This window comes from Lagenorhynchus albirostris, chromosome 20 (genome assembly GCF_949774975.1).
Source record: "Lagenorhynchus albirostris chromosome 20, mLagAlb1.1, whole genome shotgun sequence".
NCBI lineage: Eukaryota > Metazoa > Chordata > Mammalia > Artiodactyla > Delphinidae > Lagenorhynchus > Lagenorhynchus albirostris.
The window spans coordinates 35566647-35582022 of record NC_083114.1 but is presented as its reverse complement, the minus strand read 5'-3'; the positions used below and the strand labels follow the sequence as shown (position 1 = coordinate 35582022).

At 53.6% G+C, this 15376-nt stretch overlaps 1 protein-coding gene across 1 annotated transcript in view; it reads left to right on the top strand.

Annotated features, from left to right (window-relative positions):
• ABCC3 (ATP binding cassette subfamily C member 3) overlaps positions 1-15376 on the top strand; it is a 43348-nt gene that overhangs the window by 13028 nt on the left and 14944 nt on the right. The window contains exons 3-17 of the mRNA XM_060132741.1: positions 13-138; positions 346-483; positions 1310-1435; positions 1666-1727; positions 2407-2538; positions 3740-3931; positions 7014-7191; positions 7289-7450; positions 8300-8392; positions 9501-9704; positions 9809-9955; positions 10370-10457; positions 10832-10898; positions 11349-11475; positions 11557-11733. Of these exons, the coding sequence (XP_059988724.1) occupies positions 13-138; positions 346-483; positions 1310-1435; positions 1666-1727; positions 2407-2538; positions 3740-3931; positions 7014-7191; positions 7289-7450; positions 8300-8392; positions 9501-9704; positions 9809-9955; positions 10370-10457; positions 10832-10898; positions 11349-11475; positions 11557-11733 (2019 nt within the window). The remainder of the gene's footprint in view (positions 1-12; positions 139-345; positions 484-1309; positions 1436-1665; positions 1728-2406; positions 2539-3739; positions 3932-7013; positions 7192-7288; positions 7451-8299; positions 8393-9500; positions 9705-9808; positions 9956-10369; positions 10458-10831; positions 10899-11348; positions 11476-11556; positions 11734-15376) is intronic.

The window sequence follows — 15376 nt, the reverse complement described above, 5'->3', positions numbered from 1 at the left end:
CCCTGTTCATAGGCCTTGGGTGTCCTGCTGTGGTGTGTCTCCTGGATTGACCTCTTCTACTCCTTCCATGGCCTGGTCCACGGTTGGGCCCCTGCCCCCATCTTCTTTGTCACCCCCTTGGTGGTGGGGGTCACCATGGTCAGTGTGGGACCAGGGAATCTGGGTTGGGGAGGATCTCCAGTGGGTTGTGGGATTGTGATGGGGGAACCATGGGCTCTGAGGAGAAGGCTGGACACCTTAGGAGTGGGTAACCCCAGAAACGTATGGCCATGTGGCGTGGGGAGGAATGGAGGCAGGTCCGGATGTGCATGCTCCGGCCCAGCCTCCCCTGCCCTCCCTGCACAGCTGCTGGCCACCCTGCTGATCCAGTATGAGCGGCTGCAGGGGCTTCGGTCTTCGGGGGTCCTCGTCATCTTCTGGTTCCTGTGTGTGGTCTGTGGCATCATCCCCTTCCGTTCCAAGATCCTTTCAGCTTTGGCACAGGTAAGCGGAAGAGAGGAACCTGCCAGGTCCCCTGCTGTCTAGGGATTGTCCCCAGAGCTCAAGGTCACTGCTGGGTCCCAGGCTCCTCTCTTCTGCCCCTCCCCAGCTCCCTCCTCTGCTGTTCAGTCCTTTTTGTGTCATTCCCTACTTCTTGTACCTCTGCTGAGAAGCAGACTGGTGAGCCGGGTGAGGACCGTTGTAACCCAGGGGAATGCAGCAAGATGCAGCCATTGTTGGCTGTTCGTGGGAACGTAGCAGCCACCACCAAGTACGATGTCCGTTCAGTGAGAGCAGGTGCGCAGACACGAACGGTTCTGGCTTTCCTGGAATCCCGTTGTCTTGTTCTCCCTTTTTTCCTATCTCCCTCAGTTCCTGGCCTTCCTCTGGATCTTCAGTGGTGCGCGGGCGTGGTAGGAACACTGGGGATCAATCTAGTGTCTCCGTTTCTCCATCTCAAGAGGAGGCAGTCAAGTATATTCATAGGCGCACAGGCTGGGAACAACCCACTTACTCCTTGTGATCTTGGGCAAATTCCTGAGTCATCTAGAGTCTCATTTCCTCAATTGCAGACTGAGAATCATGAGATTCCCTACCTGTTAGGGAGGGTTAGACAAGGTGATGTAGATGAGCAGGGCAAGTCTCCACAGGACAGTGGACCCCCTATGACCTTTCCCGTCTCTCAGAAGCCTCTGGGCAGGGGGACCCAGGTACCCACTTTTGCTGACTTCTACCCCAGAGGGGTCTGGTGCCCCAAAGGACTCCTTGGGGCAAGGGCTGCAGGCCCAGGGCTTCCCAAGCTCTGATGCTCCTCTCCTTTCTCCCCCAGGGCAAGATCTCAGACCCCTTCCGCTTCACCACCTTCTATATCTACTTTGCCCTGGTGCTCTCTGCCCTCGTCCTCTCGTGCTCCAGGGAGAAGCCACCGTTTTTCTCCCCCAAGAATATCGACCCCGTGAGTCTTAATGGAGGTGGGTGGTGGTGGGGGTGCCACAGCCCACCCCTCAGCCCAGCCCTCACCAGCATCCCCCATCCCTTCCAGTTCATTCCATCTTCATGTCACCTCCACAGTGTGCACACTGGGACTTGGAGCAGGAAGGAACGGGCCACCCTCCTCCCTCTGCTCTGCCTAGAGAGGGTGGTGTGCCCTCCTGATGTCCCCTGCCCCACTCTTGCACCTTCTAGAACCCCTGCCCCGAGGCCGGAGCTGGCTTCCTCTCCCGCCTGTCTTTCTGGTGGTTTACAAAGTGAGTTGGCTCTTCCCCAAGCCTGGGGGCCCAGGGGAGGGGGAATGGGGATGGAGAGTTGGGGGATGAGAAAGAGGAAGGGGAGCAGGCCAGGAGTCCAGGGGCCTGAGGAGCTGTGAACCCCAGTGGGCGTGGGGCAGGCAAGAGTGTGCTGGGGGCTGAGTACAGAGGCCGGTCCTGGTCCAGTTCTGATCCCAGGGCACAGGCCAGACCTGTGTCTCCAGGCCGTGGGGACAGGCCTAGGGTCCTAGAAGGAGACCGTTAGTTCCCGGCTCTTTGGTCAGGGAGAAGCTTGCAGCTGTCATTCTTGGGCGCCCCTCAGAGCAGCTAGAGCAGGAGAATTGTGTCTGTGACCTGGGTGACAGCCCATCAACCATATTGTACTGGGGAGGCTCCTCGGGCTGGGGCTCCATCCAGCAGGCCTTGTCATCCCCCAGGGCCGCGGCCAGCATGGATTTTGTCATCAGTGCCCAGGAGTCGGTGGGGCATCTGGGAAGGAGTGAGAAAGGGCTGGGAGTAGGAACTTGGGGTGGGAGGCAGTGACCCCCATCCTGCTCACTGTGCGAATAAAGGAACACTTTCCTTGGCCACAGCTCCCTAGGGACACCCTCCTCCCTGGAGACCCTTGTCCCCAGGCTGCTAAACTCTGACCCAGGCTGGTGCTGCCTGTCCACTCCAGGTTGGCCATCCTCGGCTACCGGCGGCCCTTGGAGGAGTGGGACCTCTGGTGCCTGAACAAGGAGGACCGCTCCCACGTGGTGGTGCAGAGGCTGCTGGAGGAGAGGAAGAAGCAGCAAGAGCGGGCGGCGCGGTGAGGCGCCCCTCCTGCCCCGTCCCCGCGCCCCCTACCCCCACCCCTTCATACAGCCCAGGTCTCCTGCAGGCGGGGCTGGTAGACCCAGGAGATCAGATGGCTGGGCGTGGGGAGAAGAGCAGGTGCAGGTGGCCCTGGGGTGGGCAGCTCAGGCCGGGGTCAGCTCTCCCAGCGCTACTGATGCTGGAGGATGGCTGGCACTTTCGTAGCACTTACGCCGTCCCAGGCATTGTCCTCATCGTGCAGACTAACGTGGTTAATCTCCGACAGCTACTGTGCAGGTTCTGTTGCCTTTGTGTTCCGGATGAGGTCACTGAGGCACAGAGGTTTGATGATGCACCCAAGGTCCCCTAGTTGGTGGTGGCAAAGCCAGAATCCACCCCCAGCCGTCTGGCCCCACAGCGCTCACCATGGCCCTGCCCTGCCAGGGACTTCCCTCAGGAGGGGAAGGGGCTGGGGGAGGAAAGTTGAGGCCAGCGCCCCCTCTCAATCCTGCTTCCTGCGTGGAGGCAGTGGCTGGAAGAGACGACCCTGTGGCTAAGGGCCTGCCCACTGGCAGCCTGTCTCTGGCCGACTACCCAGCCAAGGAAGCTGAGGCTCTGAGCCCTTCTTCTTCACCCACGTCCTCCCCCGCCCCCCAGGACCGAAACCCCTTCCACCCACAACCTGGGGCCCATGCTGGTTCCGCCTGAGCCTCTGATGGCTGACTGGCTGTGAAGGAACCGGGGACATGGACTTGCTCAGCAGTGTCTTGGGCTCATGGCTTGGAGCCTCTGGAAGACCTAATGGCCCCCAGGCTGCCTGCTGCACCCCCTCTCTGTCCCTCCATGCCACCTCCACTCCCTCCCTGCTCAGCTTGCCAGTGACTAGGCCACTAGCCAGCCCTGCCCATGTCTCCCTTCTTGTCAGCATCCTCCTGGAGCCAGCCCTGGGCGGGGCATGGAGCGGGCCACAGGTTGGGAATTGCTGGGTGTATAGTCCTTGAGGAGCAGTTAGGGCACCCCTTCATATATCCTCTAGCACCTGAAGACACTTGGGGATTCTCAGCTGGAAAGTCTCATTGTCCTTCCCCCTCCCAGTTCTGAGAGCCAACGAAGGAGCTCCCCCTCCTACCTGGTCCTCCCCAGCCCCGGTGGCCCTTGGCTTCACGGGGCCCATGTGCCCATTCCTACCCACTGTTCCTTCCTCCCCGGACCAGACACCAGGCTGCGGAGGCTTCTGGGAAGAGACTGTCCAGCGAGGGAGAGGTGCTGCTGGGGGGCCGGCCCCAGGCCCGGGAGCCCCCCTTCCTGCGGGCCCTGATGGCCACCTTTGGCTCCAGCTTCCTCCTCAGCATGTGCTTCAAGCTGGTCCAGGACCTGCTGTCCTTCATCAACCCACAGCTGCTGAGGTCTCTCTCCACGCTCCCTCCCACGCAGTCCTTCCCGGGGCAAGGGGCTGGCTGGCTGGCCGGCCTCGGGGACAATGGGTAGAGAGAAGAGCCCCAGACCAGGAACCGAAGGGGCTCTCCCCACTTTCTGTGTGACCTTTGGCTAGTGGCAGAGCCTCTGCACCTCATTTCCCCATTTACATCCAACTTATCTGGACTAAGTACAACTGCCAGGTACCCTGATGTATACATTAACATACATTCTCTCTTTAAATCCTCCTGACAATCCTACAGAGAGGTGCCCTTTTCCCGTTTTACAAACAAGGAAGCAGAAAAACGAAAAACAATCCAGAAAATGAGGAAATAGGAACTCAGAGAGGTGAAGTGACTTGGCCAAGGGTACACAGCTGGGAAAGATGGATTTGAGTCCAGGGCTCTGAACTCCATCTACGGTGCTCTTTCCAGATGATAGGCTCCGCCATCTATCACGTGAGTGGCTTGGGCTAGAAAGAGCTCTCAAATGAGGGGATGGGAAGGAGCTAGCAGCTGAGCCCTCAATCCTTTGGCCCTCCAGTCATACATTTGTGCATTCATTCATTCAGTGAACATATTTTGAGCCCCCAGGTCCCAGAATGGTGCCAGACACTAGGTATACAAAGATAACTAAGATATGGTCTTAAAGTCTTGTGGGAGAAACCAATGTGTAAGTCTATTAGAGCACAGTGTGGGCGGAGGTGTACTTAGGTGTCTGAAAAAAACCCAGAGGAGCAAGGAAGCCAGCCTGGGAAGGGGCAGGGTACACTTGCCAGCCAGAGAGCTTATCAAGTTTGGAAAGACAGGCAATTTGCTGACTAGGTGAGGAAGGAGGGGAAGGTGCAAAGTCACAAAGGCCTGAAACAGCATAACTCAGGAACTCCAGGTACTTCTGAATGCTGTGGTGGGGGGGGTGTGTGACCAAAGTGAGGGGCAGGACAACAAAGGGAGGGAGGGAGAGCTAAAGAAATCCTTGAAAGATTTGAAGCCAGGGAGGGGTGTCTGGTTTTCATTCTGGAAGGATCCCCTGCCAGTAGTGTGGGGGAGGCAGGGCAGGGTGGCCACATGGAAGTGGGCCAACCAGGTCCAAGGAAAGTCCAGGTCAGGAATGAGAAAGGATTCAGGAGCTACTCTCTGGAAATGAGTGCTGGTGCCAGGGAGAGGGAGGGGAAAAGGTGACCTGGGTTCTGGCCTGGGTAGCTGGAGGATGATGGGCCTTTTGCTGAGATGGTGAACTCAGCAGGAAGAGAGACCTGGGCCCTGGGCAAGGAGGTGAGGGGCATCTTGGCCATTTGGGACCTGAGTTGCTGGAGATTCCCAGCTAGCTGGAGATCACATTTGCAGAGGCATCGGGTAGAAGCCCAGGGTCCCATATCTGTGGCTAACCTCTCCCAGAGAGCCCGTGCAGAGGCCCCAGACGGAGCCCTAGGGCATTCTGACAGGTATGGGTGAGCAGAAGACTAGTGTGGGGGGACGAAGTGGGGAAAAGAACCCAGATTGTGGAGCAGGGCACAGAGAACCCTTATGGGGGAAGGCGTGGTCTCCAGTGAAGCAAGTTGACCAGTAAAATAGAGCCTGAGGAAGGCAACGTGGAGTTTGTGGGTGACTTTGCCAGGAACAGAGGCTGCGACACAAGGGAAGGGCCTGAGAATAGGGTTTCTGCAGTGGAGATGGGGCCAGTGGAGGTCTAGAAACTTCCTATAAAGGTTCTTAGTTTTCCAGGGTAACAGAGTACCACAAACTGGGTGGCTGAAAACAGAAATGTATTCTTTCACAGTTCTGGAAGCCAGAGGTCTGAAATCAAAGTGTCAGTGGGTAGGTTCCTTCTAGAGGCTCTGAGTGAGACTCTGTTCCACGCCTCCCAGGTGCTGGTGGGGCTGGCAGTCCTTGGCATTCCTAGGCTTAGAGACTCATCGCTCCGATCTCTGCCTCCATCTTTGCATGGCATCCTCCTGTGTGTGTGTGTGGGTCTGTCTGTCTGCATCTGTGTCTCTGTGTGCAAACCTCCCTCTCTTTTCTCTTATAAAGACACCAGTCACTGGATTATGGGCCACCCTACTCCAATATGACCTTATCTTAACTTGATTACGTCTGCAAAGACCCTGTTTCCAAATAAGGTCACATGCACAGGTACCAGGGGTTATGACTTGAAATGTCTTTTGGGGAGTTACACCCAACCCACAGCAGAAGAAGCCTGGCCATGACTATGGAGGTTGCTCCATGGGGCCAAGGGGAGGTTTGTCCTAACATGGAAGAGACTTGGTCATGTCAGTCGGCCAAGGCACAGAGCTGCCAGTGGAGAGGAGGATACTGAAGACCAGGAGAAAAAGGGGGCCAACGACGAAACACGTTCCTGAGGAGGCAGGTGGGATCCAGGGCTTGGGGGGCAGGACCCGGCGTGGAAAGTTGAAAGGACGCCTCCTGTCCTGAGGCAGGACGAAAGGAAGAGGGCAAGTGTTTGCAGGGAAGTTTGTAGTTGGCAGGGAGTTCTCAGTGGGAAGATTTAAGTGGGCAGCTGCTGAGAGAGGTGGGGGGTGAGGACAGGTGAGAGGACAAGAGGTGAAAAGGACTGCGGGAGAGGAAGTAGATTAGGGCCCCGGAGAAGGTCACTGGGCAGCGTGGGAGGTCGCTGATATTGAGATGGGTGGATGTGAGGGGCGAGGGTCTGTGTGGTCACGCAGTGGACTTCAGAGCCCTCGGCAGCCCAGAAGAAGGTGCAGGAAAGTGTAATCAATGGACATGTTGCACTGCTTCCTGCCACATGGTCCAAGGAGGCAAGAAAGGCAGGCCGGTGAGGCAGGTGGCCAGAGGGTGATAAAGGGGTGGGTGGTGGGGGGCCATGGTAGGCAGGAAAGGAGGTGGAGGCAGAAAGGAGTAAGGGTGGAGGGCTTGAGGCAGCTCTGCGCCAAGTCCCCCTGGTCTGGGTGGGGGTGTGGAGGGCCAGCAGCCTCCCCCTGAGAGGTTTCAGAGGCAGGGGCAGAGTGGAGGCTGAGGGGAAAGGGGAGCAGCAGTAGAGGGAGTAGACTGGGGGAGCCCTGCCCACCCTCATGCCTCTCTCCTCACCTTCCAGCGTCCTGATCAGATTTATTTCAAACCCCACGGCCCCCACCTGGTGGGGCTTTCTGGTGGCCGGGCTGATGTTCGTGTGCTCCGTGACGCAGACTCTGATCTTACACCAGTATTACCACTGCATCTTTGTGATGGGGTTGAGGTTTCGCACGGGCATCATAGGTGTCATCTATAGGAAGGTCAGCTGGAGCAGGGCGTGGGGGTTGGGGAGGCCAGCCCTGGGGAGCTTTGGAGAGACGCGCGGGCCCAGTCCCTCACCCTGCTGTCCACCTGCAGGCTCTGGTCATCACCAATTCAGTCAAACGTGAGTCCACTGCGGGAGAAATTGTTAACCTCATGTCAGTGGACGCCCAGCGCTTCATGGATGTTGTCCCCTTCATCAACCTGCTGTGGTCAGCACCCCTGCAGATGATCCTGGCAGTGTACTTCCTCTGGCAGGTGACTCTTCTTTTTTTTTTTAAAATTAATTAATTAATTTATTTATTTGGCTGCGTTGGGTCTTCGTTGCTGCGCGCGGGCTTTCTCTAGTTGCGGCAAGCGGGAGCTACTCTTCCTTGCGGTGCGCGGGCTTCTCATTGCAGTGGCTTCTCTTGTTGCGGAGCACGGGCTTCAGTAGTTGTGGCTCACGGACTCAGTAGTTGTGGCTTTCAGGCTCTAGGGTGCAGGCTTAGTAGTTGTGGCTCACGGGCTTAGTTGCTCTGCGGCATGTGGGATCTTCCTGGACCAGGGCTCGGACCCGTGTCCCCTGCACTGGCAGGCGGATTCTTAACCACTGCGCCACCAGGGAAGTCCTGGCAGGTGCCTCTTGAACCCTGATCTCTGCCTCCTTCCTCTGACCTTCTCTTCCTTCAGATGGGACAAGAGAGGGTTATTCTGGGTCAGCAGAGGGGTGGGGGACGGGACGGTGAGGATGCTGGTGTCTTTCTGGCCTGTGTGATAATCCTTCTCACAGAACCCAGGGGAGGGAAGAGGGACTTGGAGGCAAGGTGGGTGTGACTCTGACTGTCATTGCCTGTCTGTATTTGCCTTCCTGTGTGTCTGGACACCCTTCTATGTCTGCCTGTTTGTCCCTATCTCTTGTCATTATCTGATGGCCGGCTGTTTTTGCAAATGTTTTCGTCATTTTGGCTTTATCTGTGTGTCTGCTTTTTGCTGTCCATCTGTTTGGCTGACCACCATCTTTTGCTTCTTGCCCTTCCCTGCATTTCAGGTCAATAGGCCTCTGCCTGTTGGGTTCTGTCTATATACTCTGTCTGTCTGTCTAGTCTATCTATTGTGCCTCCTCAGAACCTGGGTCCCTCTGTCCTGGCTGGAGTCGTTCTCATGGTCTTGCTGATTCCGCTCAATGGAGCCGTGGCTGTGAAAATGCGTGCGTTCCAGGTGGGTGCTAGCAACTGCCCTGCTCCTGCCTGGAGCCTTGGCCAGGTACCTGGCGGAGAGCAGTCACTAACCTGGGCTTTACCAACTACCTTGCTCACCGAGTACGGACGGCTCCAAGCCACCTTCACAAACCTTAGCTTATTCTAGCCCCCAACCCTGAGAGGGTTTTAGAAACATTCTCATTTTGCAGCTGAGGAACCAAGGCTCATTATTTATTTGCAAACATTTCCTGATGTCTTCCCTAGCTTCCCACTGTACATAGGATAAATGACAAATTCCCTACCGCCACCCACCAGGCCCCTGCTCACCTTTCAATCCCTCACCCCCTGGGATATGGCCAAGTTTCATCCAGTATGGCCTTTCTTTTCTCCAAATCAACAAGCTCTGAATACCTCTGGGCTACCATACGTACTGTTCCCTAGAATGTGCTTCACCCTTCCTTCCTTGCCCAGTTCCCTCCCTTCCTTCACCTCCCAGCATAAACTCTGATTTCCCAGTCCCTACCCCATTATTCTCTCCCAGAATCCTGTAACTCCCATCGGAGTATGCGTAATAATTTATTAAGCATTTATTCAGGCGGTTGTTTGCTTCCTGTCTACCTCGCCCATCAGACTGTCAGCTTCACGATGGCCAGGGCCTTGAGTTGTTCTTCATTATCTGCCCTACATCTAGCACATGGCCTGGCACATAATAGGCACTCAATAAATTGGGGTGAATGAATAGATTGATTTGGCGTGCTGCACCCTGGGTTATAGGGACTGGGGAACAAAGAGGAATAAGGGATCTGTTCCCTTAGGCTCACATCGAGTTGAGGCAACATACATGCACAGGGTCCCCTGTGAGAACGTGCCTTAGAAACCCAGAGAAGGGGCAGCGGGTGCTGCCTGTGAGGGTCAGTGATGGGGCACTGAGACTGGAGCTGGATTTTTTCCAGCAGAGAAGAGGGTAGGTCGGGCTGGGCGTTCCAGGCTGGGGTGCAGCACAGGCAGGCGGGGAGGAACGGTGAGCAGTCCGGCTGCCGTGTGTGTGAGTGCAGGGAAGGTGTGAGCCCCTGTGGGTGGAGGTCTGGGGAGGGGCTCGGGGTGTGCACTTTCCACACTCTCCGTAGGTAGAGCAAATGAAACTCAAGGACTCACGCATCAGGCTGATGAGCGAGATCCTGGGCGGCATCAAGGTGCTGAAGCTGTACGCCTGGGAGCCCAGCTTCCTGAAGCAGGTGGAGGACATCCGGCAGGAGGAGCTCCGGCTGATGCGCCAGGCTGCCTACCTCCATGCCACGTCCACTTTCATCTGGATCTGCACCCCCTTCGTGGTGAGGCGCCCCTGCCTGGGCTGGCGTCCCGCCTCCTGCCTGGCCAGCCTGGGCCCCTGGACCCTGCAGACGCCACCCTGACACCCATCCCCACCCCTGCCCAGGTGACCCTGACCACCCTCGGGATGTACGTGTCCGTGGACAAGAACAACGTGCTGGATGCTGAGAAGGCCTTTGTGTCCGTGTCCCTGTTCAACATCTTAAAAATTCCCCTCAACATGCTGCCCCAGTTAATCAGCAACTTGGCCCAGGTAATGCTGGATAGGGCCGGGGGTTCTGCTGGAGTGTGGGCAGGTTGATGGGGTCACTTAGGGTCAGGGGATAATCAGGGAGAGTTACTGGAATCGGGGGAGGGCCATTTGGCATCATGAAGAATTGTTCCCAGTTGAATGAGGTCATTAGAGTCAGGGGCCATTTGGAGTCAGAGGAAGTCAGGTAAGGTCCTTGGAAACCCAAGTTCTGGAGACAGCCTCCTGTTACCAGCCTGGACCGTCTTTGGCTGTGGGAGCCAGCCAAGACTCAGTCATGGGAGGGGCCCTAGCACCAGCCTCTGGGCCCTCAGGGGGCCCAGCCTCACCCAGGAAGTTGGGGGCCAGCAAGGGTAAGAGGAGATGGTACAGGAAGAGCACAGCTCCCCGGGCTGACCCGCACCCTTCTGCATGCAGACCAGTGTGTCTCTGAAACGGATCCAGCATTTCCTGAGCCAAGATGAACTTGACTCCCAGTGTGTGGAAAGAAAGACCATCACCCCAGGTCCAGACAGCCTCAACCTGGGTTGCCCTTGCCCCAGCCACTGCTCCAGAAAATTCTCTGTTCCAAGCTTTTAACTTTTCTCCTGTGACCCCCTTTTCTTCATCCTCTTTTCGTATCTGCTCTCACTCTGTGCCCGCCTTCTTCCTCTTCTGGCTCTTTTCTCTCCTCTCGTCGTCCCTCTCCACGCCTCCCCCACCACCTTCCTTCCCTAGGGCTCCCCCTGCTCCTCCCCAGGACTTCCTGTCTCCCCTCCCTCCCCCACCCCCCACAAGATTCCCTGCCCTCCCCCTAGGGCTTCCCACACCTCTCCCCACCCAGGGATCCTCCTCGCCTTGCCCTGGGCCCCCTGACGCTGTACACCTGTGTCCTCCCAGGTTATACAGTCACCATACACAATGGCACCTTCACCTGGTCCCAGAACCTACCACCCACCCTGCACAGGTACCAGCTTCCCCTTCCCTCCTCAGCTGCCTAAAGTGAGCCAAAGGTCAGATCAATAGCGGAACCCAACCCCACTCTCACGCTTCAGTCTTTGGCCTGAGAAGCAGGAAGAGCCTCAGCTTGCCAGGGTGGTGTCTGAAAGGGAGGAGGGCTTAGGTCTCCAGGTGGAAGGTGGGGGACCAAAACCCTGATTCCAGGGCTTCCCTGGTGGCGCAGTGGTTGGGAGTCCGCCTGCCGATGCAGGGGACACGGGTTCGTGCCCTGGTCCGGGAAGATCCCACATGCCGCGGAGCGGCTGGGCCCGTGAGCCATGGCCGCTGAGCCTGCGCGTCTGGAGCCTGTGCTCCGCAATGGGAGAGGCCACAACAGTGAGAGGCCCATGTACTGCAAAAAAAAAAAAAACAACCCTGATTCCTCCTCTGACTGGGCTACTTGTCTTCTTGCCCCCAGCCTAGATATCCAGGTGCCAAAAGGGGCACTAGTGGCTGTGGTGGGGCCTGTGGGTTGTGGTAAGTCCTCCCTGTTGTCTGCCCTGCTGGGAGAGATGGAGAAGCTGGAAGGCAAGGTGTATATGAAGGTGAGAGGGGCAGGGACTCCTGGGACGGGAAGCTTGGCCAGGCCTTGGGCAAACCCCGAGGTAACCTTCTCCTTTGGCCAGGGCTCCGTGGCCTACGTGCCCCAGCAGGCTTGGATACAGAACTGCACTCTTCAGGAAAACGTGCTGTTTGGCCAAGCCCTGGACCCCAAGCGGTACCAACAGGCTCTGGAGGCCTGTGCCCTGCTAGCTGACCTGGAGGTGCTGCCTGGTGGGAGCAAGACAGAGATCGGAGAGAAGGTAGGCTCCTCTTCCATCCTCTGGGGAGTTAGCACATATAGCTGCCCACCTCAATCCAGCCCAGGTCCAGATATGCATTCATTCATTCATTCATTCACACATTCATGTAGTATCATGCCTAGCTGTGTGCTAGGCACTGGTGAAACAGAGCTATTACTGGGGGAAACTGACTTGTAAACAGGTAGGTGCTGTAGAATGTCCTGGGGGCCAGGCTGAAGGCCTGTGCAGGGTATTGGAAGGCAGTCACGGGGTGGTCTGCATAAGGAAAAGCATCACTTTTGAGCTGAATCTTAATAGCTAAGGAAGAAGCTCTCATCATTCATCAGATTTTATTACCTACCTACTTTATGCCAGGCAATATTATACAGTAGTAAATACACCAGACTAAAATCTCTGCCTTCATATAGCTTACATTCTGGAGGAAAGAGATGATAGCAAGATAAATCAGTAAAATACATAATATTAGATAAACGCTAAGGGGAAAGAATGGAACAGGGAAGGGATATAGGAGTATGTGCAGGGTTGTATTGTTAGTGTGCTTTGGGAAAACCTCACTGAGAATCGGAGACTTGAACAAAGTGAGGGAGTGGTCCGTATCTTCGAACATGAAGCCCTGTCTGAGACATTTGAGGCAGAGAGAGCAGTAAGTGCAAAGGCCCTGAGGCAGGAGTGTGATTGGGACATTTAAGGACCAGCAAGAAGAGCAATGTGGATGGAGTGGAATGAGCAGGGATGAGGAGGAGATGAGGTCAGTGAGGTGTCCAGGCAGCCAGGTCACATTGGGCCTTGGAGACCACTGTAAGAACTGTGGCTTTTACCAAGTGATGGAAAGCCTTTGAAAGCCGAGGGATGGTGGGTGGACTGGCATTTCTGTGCAATTTGGTGTGACTGGAGGTTAGAAGGGGTGTGGCAGAAACAGGGTAAGGTAGAGCCTTGAAGACTTTGATTAAGGTTTTGGCCTTTACCCTAAAAACCATGGGACATCAGTGGAAGTTTTTATTTTTTTAATTAATTTATTAATTTTTAACAGTCGCAAAATATACATAACATAAATCTTTACCTTAGAAATCCTTTTAAGTATATAGGTCAGTAGTGTTAAATACACTCACATTGTTGTACAGGCAATCTCCAGACCTCTCTTTATCTTGCAAAACTAAAACTCTGTACCTATTAAATAGCAACTTTTACTTATCCATTCATCCAACAATGGTTACTTGGGTTGCTTCCGCCTTTCAGCTATTGTGAGTAAAGCTGCTATGGACACGGGTGTGCAAAGATCTTTTTAAGACCCTACTTTCAATTCTTTTTAGTACATACCCAGAAGTGGAATTGCTAAATCATAATTCTATTTTTTTTTTTTTTTGAGGAACTGCCATACTATTTTCCATAATGGCTGCACCATTTAACATTCCCACCCACAGTACACAAGGTCTCCAACTTCTACACATTCTGGACCACACTTGTTGTTTTCTGGGGTGGTTGTTTGGTTTTTTGTTTTTGTCTTTTGGTAGTAGTCATCCTAATGGATGTGAGGTGGTATCTCACTGAGGTTTTGATTTGCATTTCCCAGTGATTAGTAATGTTGAGCATCTTTTCACGTGTCTATTGGTAGTTTGTATACCTTCTCTGGAGAAGTGTCTGTTCAAGTCCTTTGCCCAGATTTTATTGAAGTTGTTTGGTTTTTTGTTGTTGAGTTGTAGGAGTTCTTTATACATACTAGATATTAACCCCCTATCAGATATATGAGTTGCAAATATTTTCTCCTCTTCCGAAGGTTGTCTTTTCACTCTGCTGATTGTGTCCTTTGATGCACAGAAGTTTTCAATTTTAATGTGATCCAATTTTTCTATTTTTACTTTTGTTGCTTGTGCTTTTAGTGTCTTATCCAAAAAAATCATTGCCAAGTCCAATGTCATGAAACTTTTCCCCTGTGTTTTCCTCTGAGTTTTATAGCTTCACCTCTTTTTTTATATACTAAAGATTTCAGTGTCTCAAAGCAAAGACATCCTCTTACATAACTATAGTTGAGTTATCAAAATCAAGAAATTTATCATTAATACAGTATTATTATCTAATTGACTGTCTGACATTTGAAATGTCATCATTTGTCCCAGTAATGTCTTTTTTAGCTATTTTCTTTCCTGGTCTAGGGTTCAATCCAGGATCATGAGTTTCATTTAGTTGTCATATCTCTTTATTCTCAATCAATCTGGATAATTCCTCAGTCTTTGTCTTTTAGAACATCAACACTTTTGAAGAGTACAGGCCAGTTATTTTGCAGAATGTTTCTCAATTTGAACACGATTAGATTCGGAATATATTTTTTTGGGGAAAAGCCAAAGAAGTAACGTTGTGTCCTTCTTGTTGCATCATATCAGGAGGCACACGATGTCAGTTCATGCATTACTGACAATGTTAACTTTGATCTCTTGATTGAGATGGTATCGTCTACTGATGATTTCATTTTATAACTTTCATTGATGATTTTTGCCTGAGTCAGTGTTTACTATGATGTTGGCCAAATGTTGATTTTCTAACTCCATTCCTTCTATAGTTATTAGTTGACTTATTACTTATTCATTAATTTTTTGATATCAACGTGGGCTCATGGATTCTTATTTGATTCAACGTGTTATAATCCATTACCATCATTTTTTACCTTGACTTTCAACTTGTCAGTGAAGAGTTTTAAGCAGGGACAGGAATTGCATTTTGAAAAGCTGCCCTGGCTGCAGTGTGGAGGGGCCCAAAGGCACAGGAACCAGTGAGGGGGCTCTCGTGGTGCCCTGGGGAAATGAGGGCCTGAGCCTGGCAGTCGGGATGGGAAATTTTTAAGTAGGAGTCCGAGATTATAGGAACCCAGAGTAGACCTCCTGATCTACGATACAACTCCTCCTTCCCATCTCTCCTGGACCCACACTGACCTCACACACACAAGCCTGATTTAGTGCCCAGAACATAGTAGCACTGGAGAAAGACTGGTTGGTTGAATGCAGGCATGTTCACGCGTGTCAGTCACTATAGCTTCCATGTCCACCCCTTGCTTCTCAGCAGCTCCAGCTCCCAACCCACATTTGTTCTACCCAGGGGTCAGTTTCTCAGGGTACCCCCAAAGAGCGGGCCTGTTCCAGAGGGAATGAGGAAAGCTGGTTGTAGGAAAGCAGGCTATACCTCTGGGGTCTGCCCTCTAGGCCCAGCCCTGCTGCTGTGTGCCTCAGTTTCTGCGTAATGGGTTTAAGGAGTGAACTTACCTCCCCTCTGGTACGTGAATGATCTCAGGGTTGATGAATTCTGGGGTGGATGCTGGGTTTCCATCCTTGCTTTTGCCCTTAATAGTTTGGGACCCTGGACAAAGTCATTAACGTCTTGAGCTCTAGTTTCTTCATCTAGAAAGTGGGGCTAATGATACCTCCCTGGAAAGACTGACAAGAGGACCAAATGGGATAATTGTTATGAAAGTCATCTGTGAACCGTATGGTTGATGGGAGACTGAAAGTCCTGTTAAGGACCTCCTGGGGATTTCCAGCCTCCCAGAGTATGAAGGTGGAAGGCAGGGAAACCAGTTGGGCGGGAGCACGATGTCCTCACCTGCCCTGGGAGGACTCTGAGAGCCACCACCCCTTCCTCCATGGCCTTAGAGCTT